This window comes from Lepidochelys kempii, chromosome 27 (assembly GCF_965140285.1).
Source record: "Lepidochelys kempii isolate rLepKem1 chromosome 27, rLepKem1.hap1, whole genome shotgun sequence".
Taxonomy (NCBI): Eukaryota; Metazoa; Chordata; order Testudines; family Cheloniidae; genus Lepidochelys; species Lepidochelys kempii.
In genome coordinates, this window is record NC_136406.1 from 6,039,569 (window position 1) to 6,059,548 (window position 19,980).

A 19,980-nucleotide genomic window follows, 5' to 3' on the forward strand; every position below is an offset into this window, starting at 1 on the left:
TAAATTTAAAGCCCAAACCACCTCCTGATAAAACAAAGCAACAACAAAGGAACGAGCTTCAGGAGTAAAAAGAGAATGCAGGCAGAGGTCCAGCAACAGGGTGGGGGCTATCGAGTTTATTGTACCCAATGCAGCATGTATGATTACCTGCCCTACGGCAGATGTCATATGTGTGCATTCAGTGCAAGGAGCTCCTGGCCCTCAGAGACCGTGTACGGGCTTTGGAGACCAGAGTGGCTGAGCTGGAGGAGCTAAGGGAGACAGACAGGTACATAGATGAGACTTTCCGGGACACAGTAGAACAGTTCCACCCCCTGTCTGACAGCCTCTGTGCTGTTGAGGAGGATGAAAGTCTCAGAGAAGGAGAACATCCAACTGGAGCAGAGGGAAAGGATCCCATAGTTGGGACTCTCCTTCCAGATGATGTCGTGGTGTCCTCTCGCCCTGGGGATACCTCTCTGTGGGAGGGAACTCCCGATATTAGGAAGAGACAGGTAATAGTTATGGGGGATTCGATCACTAGAAACATAGAGAGCTGGGTTTGTGATGACTGGGAGAACCGCATGGTGACTTGCCTGCCTGGTGCGAAGGCTGCAGATCTCTCGAGGCATCTAGATAGACTTATGTGTAGTGCTGGGGAGGAGCCGGTGGTTGTGGTACAGGCAGTGATGAGCTGGAGCCGGTTCTCACCGGTTCACACGAACCAGTTGTAAATTTTGAACCAGTTTTAGAGCCGGTTGTTAACCTGCTTCGCTGCAGGGGGGCGCTGTGGCTTTGATGGGCTCTGGCCGGGAAGTGATGTAATTCCTCCTCTGGCCGCCGGGGGCGCTGCGCTGCAGGAGCCAAGTGGGCTGCCAACTGGCCCTGGGCACGAGCCCTGGTGCTGCTGCTGCTCCCCTGGCCCTGGGGCTCCCGCTGCTGCCTGGTGAGTCCCCGGCTGCTCTGCTGGGCCTGGGCGGTGTCCTGCTGCTCTCCCCGTGAGCCCCCCCACCCTGCCCGCAGCCACCCCCGCACCCCCTGCCCTGCCTCCAGCCAGCCCCTGCCTGCAGCCAGCCCCCGTCTCCAGCCACCCCTGCCCTGCCTCCAGCCAGCCCTGCACCCCCTGCCTGCAGCCAGCTCCTGCCGCACCCCCTGCCCTGTATCCAGCCAATGCCTGCCACACACACCTCCTGCCCTGCCCGCAGCCAGCCCTTGTCTCCAGCCAGCCCTGCACCCCCCCTGCCCTGCCTGTAGCCAGCCCCTACCTCTAGTCAGCCTCTGCCGTACCCCCTGCCTGCAGCCAGCCCCTGTCTCCAGCCACCCCCACACCCCCTGCCCTGCCCGCAGCCAGACCCTGCCACATGCACTCCCTGCCCTGCCCGCAGCCAGCCCCTGCCCACAGCCAGCCGCTGCCGCACGATTCCCTGCCCTGTCTGCAGCCGGCCCTGCACCCCCTGCCTTGTATCCAGCCAACCCCTGCCGCATGCACCCCCTGCCCTGCCCTCAGCCTGCCCCTGTCTCCAGCCAGCCCCACACCCCCTTGGCTCCAGCCAATCCTGCATCCTCCTGTCTCCAGCCAGCTCCGCACCCCCTGCCCTGCCCGCAGCCAGCCCTGCACCCCCTGCCTCCAGCTAGCCCTGCCCCACGCCCCTGTCTGCAGCTGGCCCCACGTCCACTGGTGCCCTGCAGTTCCCAGGGCAGTAACCCTGCACACCTGCTTCAATGAGGGGTGAAGGGAGCAGCTGGGACCCACACATGTGCACACCCTAGGGTGACCAGACAGCAAGTGTGAAGAATCAGGACAGGGGGTGGGGGGTAATAGGAGCCTATCTAAGAAAAAGACCCCAAAATCGGGACTGTCCCTATAAAATCGGGACATCTGGTCCCCCAGCACACCCCCAGGGAGTGGCAGGGACCCACACCTGTGAAACGGAGCTCATTTCTAGTTCAGGCCCATCTTTTTAGGCAGGGTTAACACACATCCGTATTTTCCCAGACAGGTCAGGTTTTTTGGTTCTTAAATCGCCATTTGGGAGGAATTTTTAAATTTTAAAATTAAAATTTTAAAAATTCCTCCTGGGAAAATATGGACATATGGTAACCCTGTTGGTGCAAAAAATACATACTGGGGCACATTCCTTAAATCAGAACTTTTTATAGGGAACCGGTTGTTAAGATTTTGGCAGCTCATCACTGGGTACATGTAGATACCAACGACACAGGAAATGATAGGAGAGAGGTCCTGGAGGCCAAATTTAGGCTGCTAGGTAAGAGATTGAAGTCCAGGACCTCCCTGGTGACATTCTCTGAAATGCTCCCAGTTCCACTTACAGGACCAGTTAGACAGGCAGAACTGCAGGGTCTCAATGCGTGGATGAGATGATGGTGTAGGGAGGAGGGGTTTAGATTTATGAGGAACTGGGGAAACTTTTGGGAAAGGGGGAGCCTATACAGGAAGGATGGGCTCCACCTAAACCAAAATGGAACCAGACTGCTGGTACTTAAAAGGTCATAGAGCAGTTTTTAAACTAAAGCCTGGGGGAAAGCCAACAGGTGCGGAGGAGCACATGGTTCAGACAGTGACATCCCTTAGGGGAGGATCTATTAATGGAGATTTTCTATGTCCTAGTAGAACAGAGGAGGAGAGGATGGAAGATGATAAAATGCAGGTAGGATCTGATGAGAAACAGTCAAATGAAAAAGAGTCCCATTCAATTACACCATGTAATGGCAGACAGCTAAAAAGTGACAAGTTTTTAAAGTGCTTATATACCAATGCTAGAAGTCTAAATAATAAGATGGATGAACTAGAGTGCCTGGTATTAAATGAGGATATTGATATAACAGGCATCACAGAAGCTTGGTGGAATGAGGATAATCAATGGGACACAGTAATACCAGGCTACAAAATATATCAGAAGGACAGAACAGGTCGTGCTGGTGAGGGAGTGGCACTATATGTGAAAGAAAGCATAGAATCAAATGAAGTAAAAATTGTAAATGAATCAAACTGTGCCACAGAATCTCTATGGATAGAAATTCCATGCTCTAATAATAGGACTATAGTAGTAGGGAGATATTACTGACCACCTGACCAGGATGGTGATAGTGACTGTGAAATGCTCAGGGAGATTAGAGAGGCTATAAAAATAAAAAACTAATAATAATGGTGGATTTCAACTATCCCAATGCTGACTGGGTATGTGTCACCTCTGGATGGGATGTAGAGATAAAATTTCTGGATACCATTAATGACCACTTCTTGGAGCGGCTAGTCCTGGAACCCACAAGAGGGGAGGCAATTCTTGATTTAGTTCTAAGTAGAGCACAGGATCTGGTCCAAGAGGTGAATATAACTGGACTGCTTGGTAATAGTGACCACAATATAATTAAATTTAACACCACAGCAGCCCAACACGGTGGCATTTAATTTCAGAAAGAGGAACTACACAAAAATGAGGAGGTTTATTAAACAGAAATTAAAAGGTACAGCGCCAAAAGTGAAAACCCTGCAAGCTGCAAGGAAGCTTTTTAAAAACACCATATTAGAGCCTCAGCTTAAATTATCCCCTATATTAAAAAACATAGTAAGAGAACCAGAAAAGTTCCACCGTGGCTAAACAACAAAGTAAAAGAAGCAGTGAAAGGTAAAAAGGCATCCTTTAAAAAGTTGGAAGTAAAATCCTAGTGAGGAAAATAGAAAGGAGCATAAACTCTGGCAAATGAAGTGTAAAAATATAATTAGAAAGGCCAAAAAAGAATTTGAAGAACAGCTAGCCAAAGACTCAAAAAGTAATAGCAAAAATTTCTTTAAGTACATCAGAAGCAGGAAGCCTGCTAAACAACCAGTGGGGGCCACTGGACAATCGAGATGCTGAAGGAGCACTCAAAGACGATAAGGCCATTGCAGAGAAATTAAATGAATTCTTTGCATTGGTCTTCACAGTTGAGGATCTGAGGGAGATTCCCAAACCTGAGCCTTTCTTTTTAGGTGACAAATCTGAGGAACTGTCCCAGATTGAGGTGTCATTAGAGGAGGTTATAGAACAAATTAATAAACTAAACCATAATAAGTCACCAGGACCAGATGGTATTCACCAAGAGTTCTGAAGGAATTCAAATGTGAAATTGCAGGACTACTAACTGTAGTCTGTAACCTATCATTTAAATCAGCTTCTGTACCAAATGATTGGAGGATAGCTAATGTGATGCCAATTTTTAAAAAATTGGTGATCCCAGCAAATACAGGCTGGTAAGTCTGACTTCAGTACTGGGCAAACTGGTTGAAACTATAGTAAAGAACAAAATTGTCAGACACATAGATGAACATAATTTGTTGGGGAAGAGCCAACATGGTTTTTGTAAAGGGAAATCATGCCTCACCAATCTACCAGAATTCCTTGGGGGGAATTAAAAGCATGTGGACAAGGGGGATCCAATGTATATAGTGTACCTAGATTTTCAGAAAGCCTTTGACAAGGTTCCTCACCAAAGGCTGTTAAGCAATGTAAGCTGTCATGGATAAGAGGAAAGGTTCTCTCATGGATTGGTAACTGATTAAAAGTTAAGAAACAAAGGGTAGGAATAAATGGTCAGTTTTCAGAATGAAGAGAGGGTAAATAGTGGTGTCCCACAGGGGTCTGTACGGGGACCAGTCCTATTCAATATATTCTTAAATGATCTGGAAAAAGGGTTAAACAGTGAGGTGGCAAAATTTGCAGATGATACAAAACTACTCAAGATAGTTAAATCCCAGGCAGACTGCAAAGAGCTACAAAAGGATCTCACAAAACTGAGTGACTGGGCAACAAAATTGCAGATGAAATTCAATGTTGATAAATGCAAAGTAAGGCACATTGGAAAACATAATTCCAGCCAATGTTCCCACTAATTTTTTCCATCCATGTGCGGAATACATTTTGTTATGTGTACCGAGGTACGTGCCTATGTGTACCACCAGTAGAAACAAAAAACCTAGATATAATATATTGTGGCAAAATACCTTGTTCGCCTCCGTAGGCTCCATCGTTTTTAGCCTTGGAGACTCAGGTTTGGGGCAAGGCACAGGGTGGCACAGGGTCCTGCTACTCCTCTCCTCAGTCAATCCCTTGTGCTTATTTTCCTTCTCTCCTGGGGAGCGAGTGCAGCCTCCCTACTGGGAAGGTTTGGTGTCTTGCTGCAAACAGCCTACTGGCCCCTTCCCTGCTCCTCTCACTCCTTCACTCTCCCCCCCACCCAGCGGAGGGTTTAAAAAGGTCCCAAGTAGTTGGAGTCAGCTGAACCTAATTGGTTCCCTAGCAACCCCTTTTCCCGCTGAACCTTATTGCCCCATGGTTCTCTCTCCTCAGTGGATAGGGAGGGGCCGTTTAAACCCCTGGGACTAATTGCTACCCCCCTTTTGTAGCTGTTTGTCCTGGGTTTACCACATATTCCCCCGTACCTGCTCAACACTACGGGGTTAGGCTACTTGGGTCGGCAAACAGTGCACTCTCGACAGGCCATCCGCATTGCCATGTTGGATTCCAGACCTGTTGTACTCTGAAGTGGAAGGGTTGAAGCGACAGAAACCATCTCGTCACTCTGGCATTTTTGTCTTTATTTTGGTGCATACACTGCAGAGGGGCATGGTCCGTGACAAGGGTAAACCTCCGTCCCAGTAGATAGTAGCAGAGGCTTTCTACGGCCCATTTTACCGCCAGGCATTCTTTTTCAACAACGGCGTATTTCCGTTCCCTAGGTAGGAGCTTCCTACTGAGGAAGAGGACGGGGTGTTTGTCATCCCCGACCATTTGTGAAAGTACCGCCCCCAACCCTACATCAGAGGCATCAGTTTGTAGGATAAACTCCTTCCCCCAGTCTATCCTGAAAAATGATCCCTCACTCTCACAGATCTTGGGAGACAGACCAGTCCTCACTTACAGACAGCCTCCCAACCTGAAGCAAATACTCTCCAGCAACCACACACCACACAACAAAAACACTAACCCAGGAACCTATCCTTGCAACAAAGCCCAATGCCAACTCTGTCCGCATATTTATTCAAGTGACACCATCATAGGACCCAATCACATTAGCCACGCCATCAGGGGCTCTTTCACCTGCACATCTACCACTGTGATATATGCCATCATGTGCCAGCAATGCCCCTCTGCCATGTACATTGGCCAAACCGGACATTCTCTACGCAATAGAATAAATGGACACAAATCTGACATCAGGAATCATAACATTCAAAAACCAGTAGGAGAACACTTCAACCTCGCTGGCCACTCAGTAAAAGACTTAAGGGTGGCAATTCTGCAACAGAAAAGCTTCAGAAACTGACTCCAGCGAGAAACTGCTGAGCTTGAATGAATATGCAAACTAGATCCCATTAACTTGGGTTTGAATAGAGACTGGGAGTGGCTGGGTCATTACACATATTGAATCTATTTCCACATGTTAAGTATCCTCACACCTTCTTGTCAACTGTCTAAATGGGCCATCTTGATTATTACTCAAAAGTTTTTTTTCTCCTGCTGCTAATAGCTCATCTTAATTAATTAGCCTCTCACAGTTTGTATGGCAACTTCCACCTTCTCTGTATGCATATATATATCTTCTTACTATATGTTCCATTCTATGCATCCGATGAAGTGAGCTGTAGCCCACGAAAGCTTATGCTCTAATAAATTTGTTAGTCTCTAAGGTGCCACAAGTCCTCCTGTTTTTTTAGAGAATATATGTGCATTACAGGAAGTACTAAGAAGTACTAACAACAATAATACAAGTATGTGCTGGGAGGTGAGTGCGACAGAGACAGAGTGTGTGTGTGTGTGTGACACAGAGATTGTGTGTATGACACAGAGACAGTGTGTGTGCGGGCTGCTGGGGAAAGCCGTGTGCTGTCTCTTTAAGACACTCACTAAACGCTCTCCTGCTCTGTCCTAAGCCCTTTTGTCTCCCCTCCCCAGCTCTGAGGAGATGGGGTACCTGGGGAGGGGGAGGGGAAGAGAGACAGAGACTCTGTGAGCTGGCTGCTGGGGAAATCTCAGAAACAGTGCACTCATTGTCTCTTTAAGAAAGGCACTCAGCCACTCACCATTCAGAGGGCAGCAGCTCCCAGTCCTCCTGAGCCAGGCTGTCCCTGCTACCCTGCTCTGTGGAGATGGGGTACATGGGAGGGGGACCTGACCACATGCTTAGGGCTACGTCTGCTCTGCTAATTAGCTGGGTGGCACTTAAATCTCATCTCTCGCAGCTTACAGGGAACACAGATCCCAACTATACATATAAAATGATGGGGTCTAAATTGGCTGTTACCACTCAAGAAAGAGATCTTGGAGTCATTGTGGATAGTTCTCTGAAAACATCCACTCAATGTGCAGCGGCCATCAAAAAAGCGAACAGAATGTTGGGAATCATCAAGAAAGGGATAGATAATAAGACAGAAAATATCATATCGTCTCTATATAAATCCCTGGTAAGCCCACATCTTGAATACTGTGTGTAGATGTGGTCATCTCATCTCAAAAAAGATATGTTGGAATTGGAAAAGGTTCAGAAAAGGGCAACAAAAATGATTAGGGGTATGGAACAGCTGTCATATGAGGAGAAATTAATAAGATTGGGAATTTCACCTTGGAAAAGAGACGACTAAGGGAGGATAGGACAGAGGTCTATAAACACTGGTGCGGAGAAAGTGAATAAAGAGGTGTTATTTACTCCTTCTCATAACACAAGAACCAGGGGTCACCACATGAAATTAATAGGCAGCAAGTTTAAAACAAACAAAAGGAAGTATTTTTTCACACAACGCACAGTCAACCTGTGGAACTCCTTGCCAGAGGATGTTGTGAAGGTCAAGACTCTAACAGGGTTCAAAAAAGAACTAGATAAGTTCATGGAGGATAGGTCCATCAATGGCTATTAGCCAGGATGGGCAGGGATGGTGTCCCAAGCCTCTGTTTGGCAGAGGCTGGGAATGGGCGACAAGGGATGGATCACTCGATGATTACCTGTTCTGTTCATTCTCTCTGGGGCACCTGGCACTGGCCACTGTCAGAAGACAGGACACTGGGCTAGATGGACCTTTGGTCTGACCAGTATGGCCGTTCTTATGTCCCCACCCCCCAGCCTGCCAGATGGGGGACCCTGATGGATCCAGGGCCTGATTCGCCTGCACTTACACCAATGTCACCAACATCATCAAGGCAGATCACAGCGCCCCCTCTGGCCAGTGTAAGAAAAGCATGGAGAGGAGTCTCCCGCAGCAGCATGCCATGTACCTCCCCTCCCCCCGCCCCCAGTCACACTCACCTGGCCAGAAAGCTCCATGCACAGAGCCCTGGTTAGCTCGGCATCAAGACGGTACCAGAGATATGATGGTTGTTTCTCCCGACACAGGCTGGCCTGGATCCTCCCCAGGACGGGCTTCCCGTAGGTGTATCTGTTTAGCAGAGGGGAGGAAGATGGTAAGTGGGAGGGGAGGAGGCCAATGCCCCTGCCCATGGGGGGTCCCTGCTGGGGTGGGGCTGGCCATGTGGATGGGAGTGAGAGCCCCAGGGAGCCCTGGCCATGAGCATGGGGCAGAGCAGGGGGCAGGCAGGGAAGTGGCAGGTCAGATCCTGGCCTGGGGGGGCACGGGTGGGGAGGCAGGTCCAGGGCGGTACCAGCCTTCCTTTTATTGGCCTGGCAGGGCTGCTTTCAGACTCACCGGCCGCACACTCGCAGCAGGATCGTCTCATCCAGCACCGTCACCACGGGGGGCAGCTCAAGGATCACTTCGAACTTGGGCAGCACTGGGGGGAGCAGAGAGAGACGGGGTGAAACTGACCTGCAGCCCCAGCTCGGGGGTTTCATTGTGATCCTCGGCCTTGGAGCTTCTCCCCGGGTCTTGCAGCCCCCTCACCAACCTGCCGGCAGGGCTGGGAAGGGGAAGGGCCTGGAAATGCAGTAGGGCTGGGAAGAGGCTTTAGGCTGTAGCAGTAGGGTTGCCAGCTGTCCAGTTTTCAAGTGGAACACCCTGTCAAAAAGGGATCCTGGCAGCTCCGGTTGGCACCACAGATTGGGCCATTAAAAGTCCGGTTGGCGGGGCAGCAGGGCTAAGGCAGGCTCCCTGTGTGCCATGGCTACGTGCTGCTCCTGGAAGCATCGGCATGTCCTCTCTTCGGCTCCTACCTGTATGGGCAGCCAGGGGGCTCTGCATGCTAATCCCGGCCCAAGCACCGCCCCCCCCCACAGCTCCCATTGGCTGGAAACCGTGGCTGGGAGCCAGAGGGCGGGACATGCCGCTGCTTCCAGGAGCTGCTTGAGACAAGCAATGCCCGCAGCCTGCATCCCTCACCCCCTCCCACGCCCCAAACCCCACCCCAGCCCCAGCCCTGATCCCTCTCCGAACTCCTCGATCCCAGCCCAGAGCACCCTCCTGCACCCCAAACCCCTCATCCCCGGCCCCACACCAGAGCTCACACCTCCAGCCGGAGCCCTCACCCCACCACACCCCAACCCTCTGCCCCAGCCCTGAACCCCATTCCGCACTCCAAACCCCTCGGCCCCAACCCCACATACTAGATGGGGTGATCATATTTCCCAAAGGCTGGGGATGGTGTCACTGTTTGCTCACGCCCTGCCTGCCCCCTGCAAGAGCCCTGCCTCCCCCATGCTTGGGGCTGGCATTGCCGCTCGCCCCCCCCCACATGTTCCTCTACCCCCCACAGATCAAGTTGGCAAGAGAAAATAGGACAAATGCCCACTTTTGCCAAAAATACTTGGGACAGTGGGACAGAGCTTAAAAAAAAGGACTGTCCTGGCCAAACCAGAATGTATCGTCAGCCTAGCTCAAGACCTGGGGTTTGGACCAGGGGCAACGTGGGCCTGAGAGCGGGGCATGCCAGGGACCATGTGGGGCTGAGAGCGGGACCAGGGCCAGGGACCACGTGGGCCCAGTGGACGAGGGCGTTTCTCCTGGCTGCTGAGGTCCCGGCTGTTCCCCTCCAGGAGCTGGTGTTCGGCTGGGACCTCGCCCCCTGCCAGGCCCCACCAGGCAGCCTGGACAGACAAGGCCAAATTCACACCTGGGCTCAGCCCAGAGGAGCCGGGGGGCTGCTCCATGGCACTTTGTCCCTCAGGGTCTGAGCCGTCCTGGGGCACTGACAAGAGCTGGCTGTACGGCTCCGAGGCCCACAAGTCCCAGGAGAGGAGCGTGTATGGGGGCTGGGTGAATGTGCAGCGCTGGGATGGGGCACTGGGTGGGGTGGGAAGTTGTGGGGTGCCTGCTTTTTCCCTCCTGCTTACGGAATGGGGGGTTGGCCAGCAGGGGAAAGGTGGGAGCATTGGGGAAGTGGGGCTCACAGGCAGAGTGTGTGGGGAAGTGAGGGGTGGGAGGCAGTGGGGAGGGAGTCGGGGCAAGTGCCTGGGGTGAGGGTAGGGGTAGGTGCCAGCTGTTTCAAGGGAAACCTCAGAGCTCATCTGTCCCCCTCCCCTGCAGTAGCCAGAGAAGGGTTTTTTGGGGGGGGGAATGGAGAGGGAGCCGCTGACATTTCCTTCCCCCTCCCAGCAACACCCGCTCTGGGAAGGGTGAGTACGTGTGAAGAGCCCCTTGTGCTCCAGGAGGTGCACAGATGGAGTTGGGAGACTCATGCCGGACCCGTGGCCTCGGTCGCTGCCCTGGGCCCCGCTGCCCACCGTATTCCTCCACGCTGAACGAGTGCCTCGTCCCCTGTGCCTCAATGGCGTACGTCCCCAGGGCTGGCTCTGCAGACAGTGGGAGGGACAGATCCACGATGCCCTGCTGCGGAGTCACATCTCGCCACTGGGCGATGCGGTTCCCGCTGGGATCCTGGCACACAGACATGCCCTGCTCAGCAGCTGCCCCCACACATGGCTCGTCCCCGGCAGCCCCCGAGTGCCTCGTGCTGCCGACGGGGCTGGATCGATGGCCGGGGGCTCAAATCCTTCTCCTTAGCCTGGAGCGGGCACCTCCGGGCAGCCGCGGGGCAAGGGGGCCCTGCCAGCGCCCCTCAGCCCTGACCTGAGGGCACCACCTGTGGGTCTCAAGGAACGCCCCATCTCGAGCCTGGATGAAGCCCAGGGAACACGCCGTAGGGACCATTTCCATCTCTGTGCTAGGCCTCTGTGGGTATGTTCCCTGTTCCCCTCCCCCCACACAGCACCTCCAAACCTCCACTCCTCCCCACTGCCCCTGCAGCTCCCAGAAACCCTCACTCTTCCCCCATCCAGGCTCCCACGGGAGCTCCCCGCTGAGTTCCCCACTGGCCTGATCAAGTCGCCGCCTGACCCAGAGTTCGGGGGCTGGGAACATTCGAGGTGAGCGACTCAGGCAGGGATCCCAGCCAGCCCCAAACCCACCTGCCTCCCGGACAGGCAGCCCCAGACGCTGCAATGGGGGGGGGTGAGGAGGACGTAACCCGATGGCACAAATGTCCCCTCCCTGCCCCCCATGTGGTCCAGCCCAGAAACACCCTGTGGTCTCGGACTCTTTGCACCCCCACAGCAGGCTGGATTGCTGGACACTGTGGTCACAGCCCAGACTCCTCTGGGATCCCCACGACTGAACACCCCCGGGTGCCCTCAGATGAGCCAGACAGGAAGAGGAGGAGGCTGGAGACTGACCTGCAGAGTCACCAGGGGCAGCTGCAAAGCAAATAGACAGGAGATGGCTGGTTAGAAGGACAGGAAACACCCCTGTGGAAGTATAACATTGTATAAGTATAACGTTGTATAGGGGACATGCTGGATACATTGTATATGAGAGGGCATGCCAAAACGTGTTACAAAGTATCTGAGGGAGCACACGTAGGGACAGTTAGCTTTTGAATGGAGAAGCAATTAAGATAGAGCCAGCACGTCTAAGAAGCAGGGATCAGAATGGAAGGTGTGAAGGGCAATTAGTTAAGTTAACTGGAAGCTGTTAAAGGAGATTGTTAAGGGTGGCAGGTAATTGAAGATATGTGACTGGTCTCAGGGATCTCGAAGGGTGGTGACTAAAATCTTTTTCTTCTTTTGTCTGTAACTTCTCTGTAACTTGTTCTCCAAAAAACTGTATAAATTAAAAGACACAAGCCCCACTCGGGGGGCTCACTTCTAAATGTATTAGCAGAGCAGCTTTGCTAATAAAACAGAGTGGTCTGATAAATTGTGAGTCTGAGTCAAACTTTGACACCCCCTACTGCCCAGGGCTCTGCCTGTGACCTCCCCAGGGCCGGGGTGTCTCTGAGGCCAGGGGGGATCATGCAGACAGCAGCGGGGGTGACCGAGAGAGCAGGGACCGGAAGGGGAGCCCACAGCCCTGCCCACACTGGAACCATGAGGCTGGCGCCTCACACCTCCTCTCCCTGCAGTGGCGGATGCAGGGCAATGGGTGGCTGGTCTGTGCGTGGCAGGGCGAGAGGCTGGGGTCTCTGCCAAGGGGCAGTCGAAGGGCTGGGGGTCTGTGTTGCAGCCAGTGGCCGGGCGAGATGGCTGGGAGGGGAGCTGTCAATCTGTATTTCCACACTGGGCCCGATTCTACCACCTCACTCAGAGCGCCCAGCGCGGTTAGGCTGAAAGGTGCTAATGACTGTCATCCTGGGGGTGGGGGGCTGGCATCCACAGCCAATCACAGACTTCACTAAAGCCAGGGGGTGCCCAGTGCCCTCATTCAGGCTCCATGCCATGTGCAATCACCCCTCTCTGCGTAGTAAAGAGACTGCAAACAACAGAGGCGACTGCCCAAGGCACTAGGCCCCAAGGGGCGGGTCCGCACTGCTGTTTTCAGCCGGCCAGCACAAGCCCTGCTATTGCAAGTCTGTTAACCTGCCCTGGGAGACTCGCCCCCAGCAGCAGTGAAGACCGGGGTGGCGGCTGAGGCGTTCCCAGGATACCGGAGATCCCGGTGTTTCCAGAAATGGCGAGGGCCCTCCCCGCTGGTGTGACCTCCCACACGCGGTGTGTGTGAGTTCACGCGAGCAGGGGCGGAGCAGTGTGCTCTTCCAAAGGGCGCCCGCCATCCAATACCAGACATAAGCATGTCCTGGACGGGGCAAACCACCCCGGAAGAGGACTGTCTGATTTCAAACTGGATGAATGGCCTGCCTGGTGTAAACATACCTAAGATGTTCAGTGCACCAGGGCCCTGTTACCCTGCCCCCCGGCCCCTGCCCCCCGCTCTCACCTTCCTGGGACTGGGAATGAAGTCTTTGTCCAAACTGACGATTCGAAACTTCACTGGAAAGGAGCAGAGGCAGAGGTGGGATCAGCCCCGGCTTGGTTTGTCTGAGTGAATTCCCAGCTGGGGAAGGTGCCAGCCGGACGCCCGGGCACTGACGGCCTCTGTGAACCCACAGAATGGGCACAGCCCGGGCAGTGCAGCGCCAGCTTCCCCACGCTGCCCTCTGCCAATGACCACGGCCCTGCTCTGCGCGGCTGGAGGCTGCCGGGGGGCCGATCAGTGCCCCTGCCGCGTCTGTGCCATCACCAAGGACGGGCTGAGACCCCCACTTGGTTCCATACAGGCCCCCAAACAGGCCTCAGGCTTTGGGCCTCTCGCCCCCTGGGACCGGGTGCAGACAGGCCTAGAAGTGAGAGACCCGTGTCCCTCGCGAGGCCCCCAGCCCGACCCCAGGGCCCAGGAGTCCGTCCCAAGGGGCTGGGGCCCCAGGACTCTCCCTCCAGCAGCTCCTGCCCTCTCACCTGTCTGTCCCGGCTTGTAGACGGCCTTGTCCGTCTGCACCAAGGTCCCGGACTCCAGTGCCTGCAGCAGCACTTTCTTCCGCTCAGAGAAGTGCAGGGCGTCTCCCCGGATCGAGACGTGCAGCTCCGCCGCTTCCTGCCGCCCCCCGGATGGGGCTGGCACCTGCACACGGGGAACCCCAGCAAGGCCACAGCGGCTGGTAACGGGCCGGTCGTGGTGCAGACCCGCTATCGCGTGGGCAGGGGGGCCGTGGTGTTTGGGAGTCCCTGTTCCAGCCCCCCAAAACACAGGAACCCCCTCCCCAGCCTGGGGCCCTGAACGGGAGGGAGCATGAACCTGGGGCGCTCGATGGAGTTGGAAGCCAGGGCGCTCTGTACCCCCCACCCCATCCCTGCTCCCTCCTGCCTGTCGCTGCTGAGGGATGGTCTCGAGTTCTGCGGCTACAGCTGCCCAGTGAGTGACCAGCTCCGTGCCCAGGGCCAGTCCCCGAGCCCTGCTGTGCCCGGGCCCTGAGGCTGGGCGGGGGCTGCAGACCCGGGGCTGACGGGCTCCGTGCCCAGGGCCAGTCCCCGAGCCCTGCTGTGCCCGGGCCCTGAGGCTGGGCGGGGGCTGCAGACCCGGGGCTGACGGGCTCCGTGCCCATGGCCAGTGCCCGGGGCCGTGCCCATGGCTGCGGGCGGGGGCTCACCTGGAAGCGCACGTTCTCGTGCAGACGGGGCTCCTGGACCTCTCTCTCCAGCAGGGGGATAGCGCTGGGCCCATCCCCCCTCTCCAGCCGGACGCTCACCCGGACGGTCTCGTTGAGGTTGCTGAGATGAACTGACACCGTCCCCGAGTGCGGGTGGTAGAGCACGGCTGGGCTCACCACCACATAGCGCCTGGGGAGGGGAACGCACCATGGGCAGTGCGGGAGGGGACAGCCCAGAGCCTCCCCCAGGGCCGGGCGTGACTCCCGATTCCTGAGTGTCCCTCCTGCTGGGGACAGGCCTGGGTCGACGGGGCTGGAGCTGGTTCGTTTCTCTAACCACAGGGCAGGGGCAGGGCAAGGCCCCCCGCTGCATCCCCTGCCCCAGCCTGCCTCCCGCGGAGCTGGAGGGGCCTCAGGGGCACAGAGAGGGGCTCAGTTCCCGTCCATCCCCGTCCTCTCGGCTGCTCGGTCTCCCCAGAAGGGGGCGGCTAGTGGTGCTGAGAGTGAGCAGAGACCCCTGTGCATGGCGTGGGCGGTGGGGGGGGCTGATTAGTCTGGGGCTGGACTGAGCACCTGAGCCCTTTGCAGCCAGTAACCGGCTTAGACACAACGCCACCCCAGACCACTCTGCACCCCGGGGCCTCCGCCCGCTCTCACAGGGACCCTTTGGCGTTTGCACTTTCGGGGCACTCCCAGGTTCTGGCTGAGATGTTCGTTTAACACACTGCATTTGTCGGTAATTAGTTTTCTATTTCACTGGGGCCTAGAGACCCATCCCAGCCTGGCTCCCTGCACTGGGGCTGGACAGACCCGCAGGCAGAGACAGAGACAGGCCGTGGCCCGAGGAGGTGACAGGCTGACAGAGCAGGCAGCCACAGAGGATTATCATCCCATGGTACAGAGCCTAGCTGAGGCTCAGAGGGTTGGGGTCGGGCTGGGGGCGCACAGGGCGTCTGTAGCAGAGCCGGGCACTGAACCCAGCTCTCCTGCGCCCCAAGACTCTGTCTTAACCAGAGCCAACGTCCCCCGGCGCTGGGAGGCACAGGACCAGGGGTCCCAGGAGGGACCCAGTATCGGGGTCTGAATTCCCAGGGGAGAACGGAACTGTCCTGTCAGTTTCGGATCGAGCAGCCCCCTCATCGGTGCCCTCAGTTGCTTCCAACCCCCCCACACTGCCCACCACGCAGACAGACAGACAGACATGGACAGGGCTTACGGCTCTGCAGATGTCCCAGCTGTGAGGTGCAGGAGAAGCAGCAGGCAGGCAGGGGTTACTGGGGCCCCCATTCCTGGGGTGCAGGCAGATGGGCAGTAGCAAGGGGACACATACACGTTACCCCCCTCTGGGTCTTTCTTCCTCCCTCTCTCCCCTGCTCTGTGCTGGAGACCAGCCTGCTCTGCCCTGGTACAGACTCTGGAGTCAGAGTTTCGCTTTGATCCAGGGTAAACAAGGGTCGTGTCAGGTCTCTGGCTGGAGCTGGGGGATGCAACCAGGACAATATTTACCCACCACCCCCAGCTGCTGGATTCGAGGCTCTGACAGGGTGTTGCAACTTGAGTCAGAGGATGCTGCCTGGCAAAGTCTCAGGTGGGCCAGGAGGCCCCTTGCATTGGTTACACAGCCTGGGGTGGGGCCCCTCTGGGGGTCAGTGGTGGTGCAGGAGCCAGGATGCTGGGAAAGCCCTGGCGGGAGCGGGGGGAAAGGAGGAGCTTGCTGAGAAATGACTTCATTAAAGTGGGGTTCTGGCAGCGACCCCACTACTGCAATGCAAATGAGAGGAACATTGGGGTTGCTGAGCATGTCTCATGAAAACCCCATTCACGATCGCTGCTAACTTTCCCAAACTGGGACAGCCGGGGAGGAACTTTCCATGCTCAGTCTCTGCCTTGGGTTGAATGTTTCTGGTAAACTTTCAGCAAAAACTAATCACACCATTTCTTAGAGCACGGTCAGCATTAACACAGGCAGGTTTTTCCAGGGCGGTCCATTTTTCTGAGTATTTCTTTGAGGAGTTATAGCACCTCCATGCCTCGAAGCCTGGAATTGAAATTTGGCAGGGGGATTGTGCTAGGGGAAGAGAAGGGTTTTTCCTGATGCCATGAAAATCCATGTCGACCTGGCTAGATTATAAAGTACAGAACATTGCCGTGTGCACAAAGTCAGTAGGGAGTCTCAAACTTGTTTCTGAGTCGCTGACAACTTCAGAGAAAATGATCTTGAATGGTTATGGATCACTGTCCTAACCGATACAGCACAAGATGGAGGGTTCGCTGGTGTCTGGGGCAGATCACCAAATCACGCTAAGGAACAGGATGAGAAGCTCCTTATGCAGCTCTTTATAGAGTGTAGGAAAAAAAGCTGCGTAATCATGGGGGATTTCAGTGTGAGTGACGTGTTGGCAGTGTGATGCTGCTAATACCAAAATCATCTTGGAATTTCATCATATTAAAGACGACAATTTCCTAACTCAAAAAGTGTTGCATCCAGCATGGGAGTATTCTACATTAGCCCTCGTCTTGAGAGATAAAGAGGAACTGATCACAGAACTAAAAATGAACGATACTTAGGTACAAGTGATCCTGACAATCACATTTATAATGCACCAACAGAATAAAGTCCAAACCAGAAATATTTGTACTTGGTGCTGTGAAAGGGCCAATTTCACAAAGCTGAAAACAATTATGAGCCAAACCAGCTGGGAGGAAGAATTTAATCAGAAAAGTGGGACTGATAATTGGAAATTGTTTAAGAACACTTTATTAGATGCTCCAAAAGCCACAATCAAGGAAGGAAGCCATACTGGTTAAAAAACTGACCTGGCTTAGAAGGCACATGAAAGCAACGATAACATATTTTTAAAAATGATGTATATCAAAGGGAAGAAGGGAGAAGTTGACAGTAATAAGTATAAATCAGAAGCTAAGAACTGTAGAAAATTGATAAGGAAAGCAAAGGGATACAAGAAGAAATATATGGCCAGCAGAAATTAAGGACAATAATATACTTTAAAAACTGGTTCTTAAGAACAATTTGAATTCTAACAATGGTATTGGTCAATTACTAGATGAAATGGTAAAATTATCAATAAACATGCAGACAAGGGCACTGGAATGGGGGTGCCAAGGGGCCATGGCCCCATCACTTTTAAAAGTGGCAGGGCTATGCCCTCCCACTTTTTACTATCTGTAAGGGCAAGTAATGGGTTCAAGGGGGCGGAGAGGAGGGAATGGGGGGGTGAGGTCTTGGGGGAAAGAGGTGACATGGGGATGTGGCCTCGGGTGGAGTGGGCAATGCAAAGATGGGGCCATTGCTTGGTCGCCAGTGGCTCCCCACTTTTCGGGAGCTTCTGCTGCTCCTGAATGCTGAGAAGGCAGAAGCGTTCAATAAATATTTCTGTTCTGCATTTGGGAAAAAACAGATAAAGTTGTCATATCATATTAAAGGGAGAACACTCATTCCCTTCCACTAGTATCTGGGGAGAATGTTAAATAGCAGCTACCAAAAGTGAGACTTTTAAAATCAGCAGCTCCAGATAACTTATATCCAAGAGTTTTAAAAGGGCTGACTGGCTGGCTGGCTGGACCATTAATGATGATTCTCAGTAAGTCTTGAACACTGGGGAAGTTCCAGACAACGGGGAGAAAGCTAATGTTGTGCTAATACTTGAAATAGTAAATGGGATGACCTGGGTAATGAGAGGCCTGTCAGTATGACATGGATCCCTGGCACAATAATAGAGTGGCTGATATAGGACTTGGTTAATAAAGAATTAGAAGAGAGTCATATGATTAATACCAATTAGCATGGGCTTATGGAAAACAGATCCTGTCAAACTAATTTGATATCTTTTTTTGATGAGATTATAAGTTTGGTAGACAAAGGTAATAGTGTTGATGTACTATACTGAGATTTCTGCAAGGTGTTTGACTTGATACGACACAACATTTTGATTAAAAAACTGGAACATTATATAAAATTAACATGGCACGCATTAAATGGATTAAAAACTGGCTAACTGATAGGTCTCAAAATGTAATTGTAAATGGGGAACCATGATTGATCAGGGGAGTTTCCAGGGAGTCGTGTAAGGATCATTTTTTTGTCCTATGATATTTAACATTTTTATCAATGACCTGGAAGAAAACCTAAAATCATCAGTGATGAAGCCTGCAGACAACACAAAAACTGAGGGAGTGGTAAACAACGAAGAGGACAGTTTACTGGTATATTTGGTAAACTGGGCACAAGCAAACAATATGAGTTTCAGTGTGGCTAACTGTAAATTTACGCATGTGGGAACAAAGACTGTAGGCCATACTTACAGGATGTGTGATCCTGAAAAAGATTTCGGGGCAGTGATGGACAATCAGCTGAACATGACCTTCCTGTGTGATGCTGTGTCCGAAAGGGTTAATAAGATCCTTGGATGCATAAACAGGGGAATCTGGAGTAGGAGCAGAGAGGTGATCTTATCTCTGTACAGTACCTGGCACTGGTGCGACCGCAGCTGGAATCCTGTGTCCAGTTCCAGTGTCCGTCATTCAAGAAGGATTTGATAAATTGGAGAGGGTTCAGAGAAGAGCCATGAGAATGACTAACGGATTAGAAACATGCCTTATAGTGGTATCCTCAAGAGCTGAACTTATTTACCTTACCACAGAGATTGCCAAGGGGTGATTTGATTACAGTCTGTAAGAACCTACACAGGGAACAAATATTGGATAACAGACTGTTCAATTTAGCAGAGAAAGGCATAATATGATCCAATGGGTGGAAGTTGAACCTGGAAAAATTTTGAGCCTGGAAATATGGTGTATATTTTTAACATGTTTCAGAGTAACAGCCGAGTTAGTCTGTATTCGCAAAAAGAAAAGGAGGACTTGTGGCACCTTAGAGACTAACCAATTTATTTGAGCATAAGCTTTCGTGAGCTACAGCTCACTTCATCGGATGCATACTATGGAAAGTGTAGAAGATCTTTTTATATACACACAAAGCATGAAAAAATACCTCCTCCCACCCCACTCTCCTGCTGGTAATAGCTTATCTAAAGTGATCACTCTCCTTACAATGTGTATGATAATCAAGTTGGGCCATTTCCAGCACAAATCCAGGTTTTCTCACCCCCCCCCCACACAAACCCACTCTCCTGCTGGTAATAGCTTATCTAAAGTGACCACTCTCCTTACAATGTGTATGATAATCAAGGTGGGCCATTTCCAGCACAAATCCAGGGTTTAAGAAGAACGTCTGGGGGGGGGGAGGGGTAGGAAAAAACAAGGGGAAATAGGTTACCTTGCACAATGACTTAGCCACTCCCAGTCTCTATTCAAGCCTAAGTTAATTGTATCAAATTTGCAAATGAATTCCAATTCAACAGTTTCTCGCTGGAGTCTGGATTTGAAGTTTTTTTGTTGTAATATCACAACTTTCATGTTTGTAATCGCGTGACCAGAGAGATTGAAGTGTTCTCCGACTGGTTTATGAATGTTATAATTCTTGACGTCTGATTTGTGTCCATTTATTCTTTTACATAGAGACTGTCCGGTTTGACCAATGTACATGGCAGAGGGGCATTGCTGGCACATGATGGCATATATCACATTGGTGGATGTGCAGGTGAACGAGCCTCTGATAGTG

General features: G+C 52.6%; 1 protein-coding gene across 1 annotated transcript in view; it reads right to left on the minus strand.

Moving 5' to 3' along the window:
- Nucleotides 1-18,881, minus strand: part of LOC140903747 (alpha-2-macroglobulin-like protein 1) — a 59,340-nt gene extending 40,459 nt beyond the window's left edge. The window contains exons 1-8 of the mRNA XM_078850682.1: nucleotides 18,827-18,881; nucleotides 14,340-14,770; nucleotides 13,651-13,813; nucleotides 13,133-13,185; nucleotides 11,593-11,613; nucleotides 10,645-10,798; nucleotides 8,675-8,759; nucleotides 8,278-8,407 (exon numbers count right to left, since the gene is read on the minus strand). Of these exons, the coding sequence (XP_078706808.1) occupies nucleotides 8,278-8,407; nucleotides 8,675-8,759; nucleotides 10,645-10,798; nucleotides 11,593-11,613; nucleotides 13,133-13,185; nucleotides 13,651-13,813; nucleotides 14,340-14,770; nucleotides 18,827-18,881 (1,092 nt within the window). The remainder of the gene's footprint in view (nucleotides 1-8,277; nucleotides 8,408-8,674; nucleotides 8,760-10,644; nucleotides 10,799-11,592; nucleotides 11,614-13,132; nucleotides 13,186-13,650; nucleotides 13,814-14,339; nucleotides 14,771-18,826) is intronic.
- Nucleotides 18,882-19,980: the final 1,099 nt, after the last annotated feature.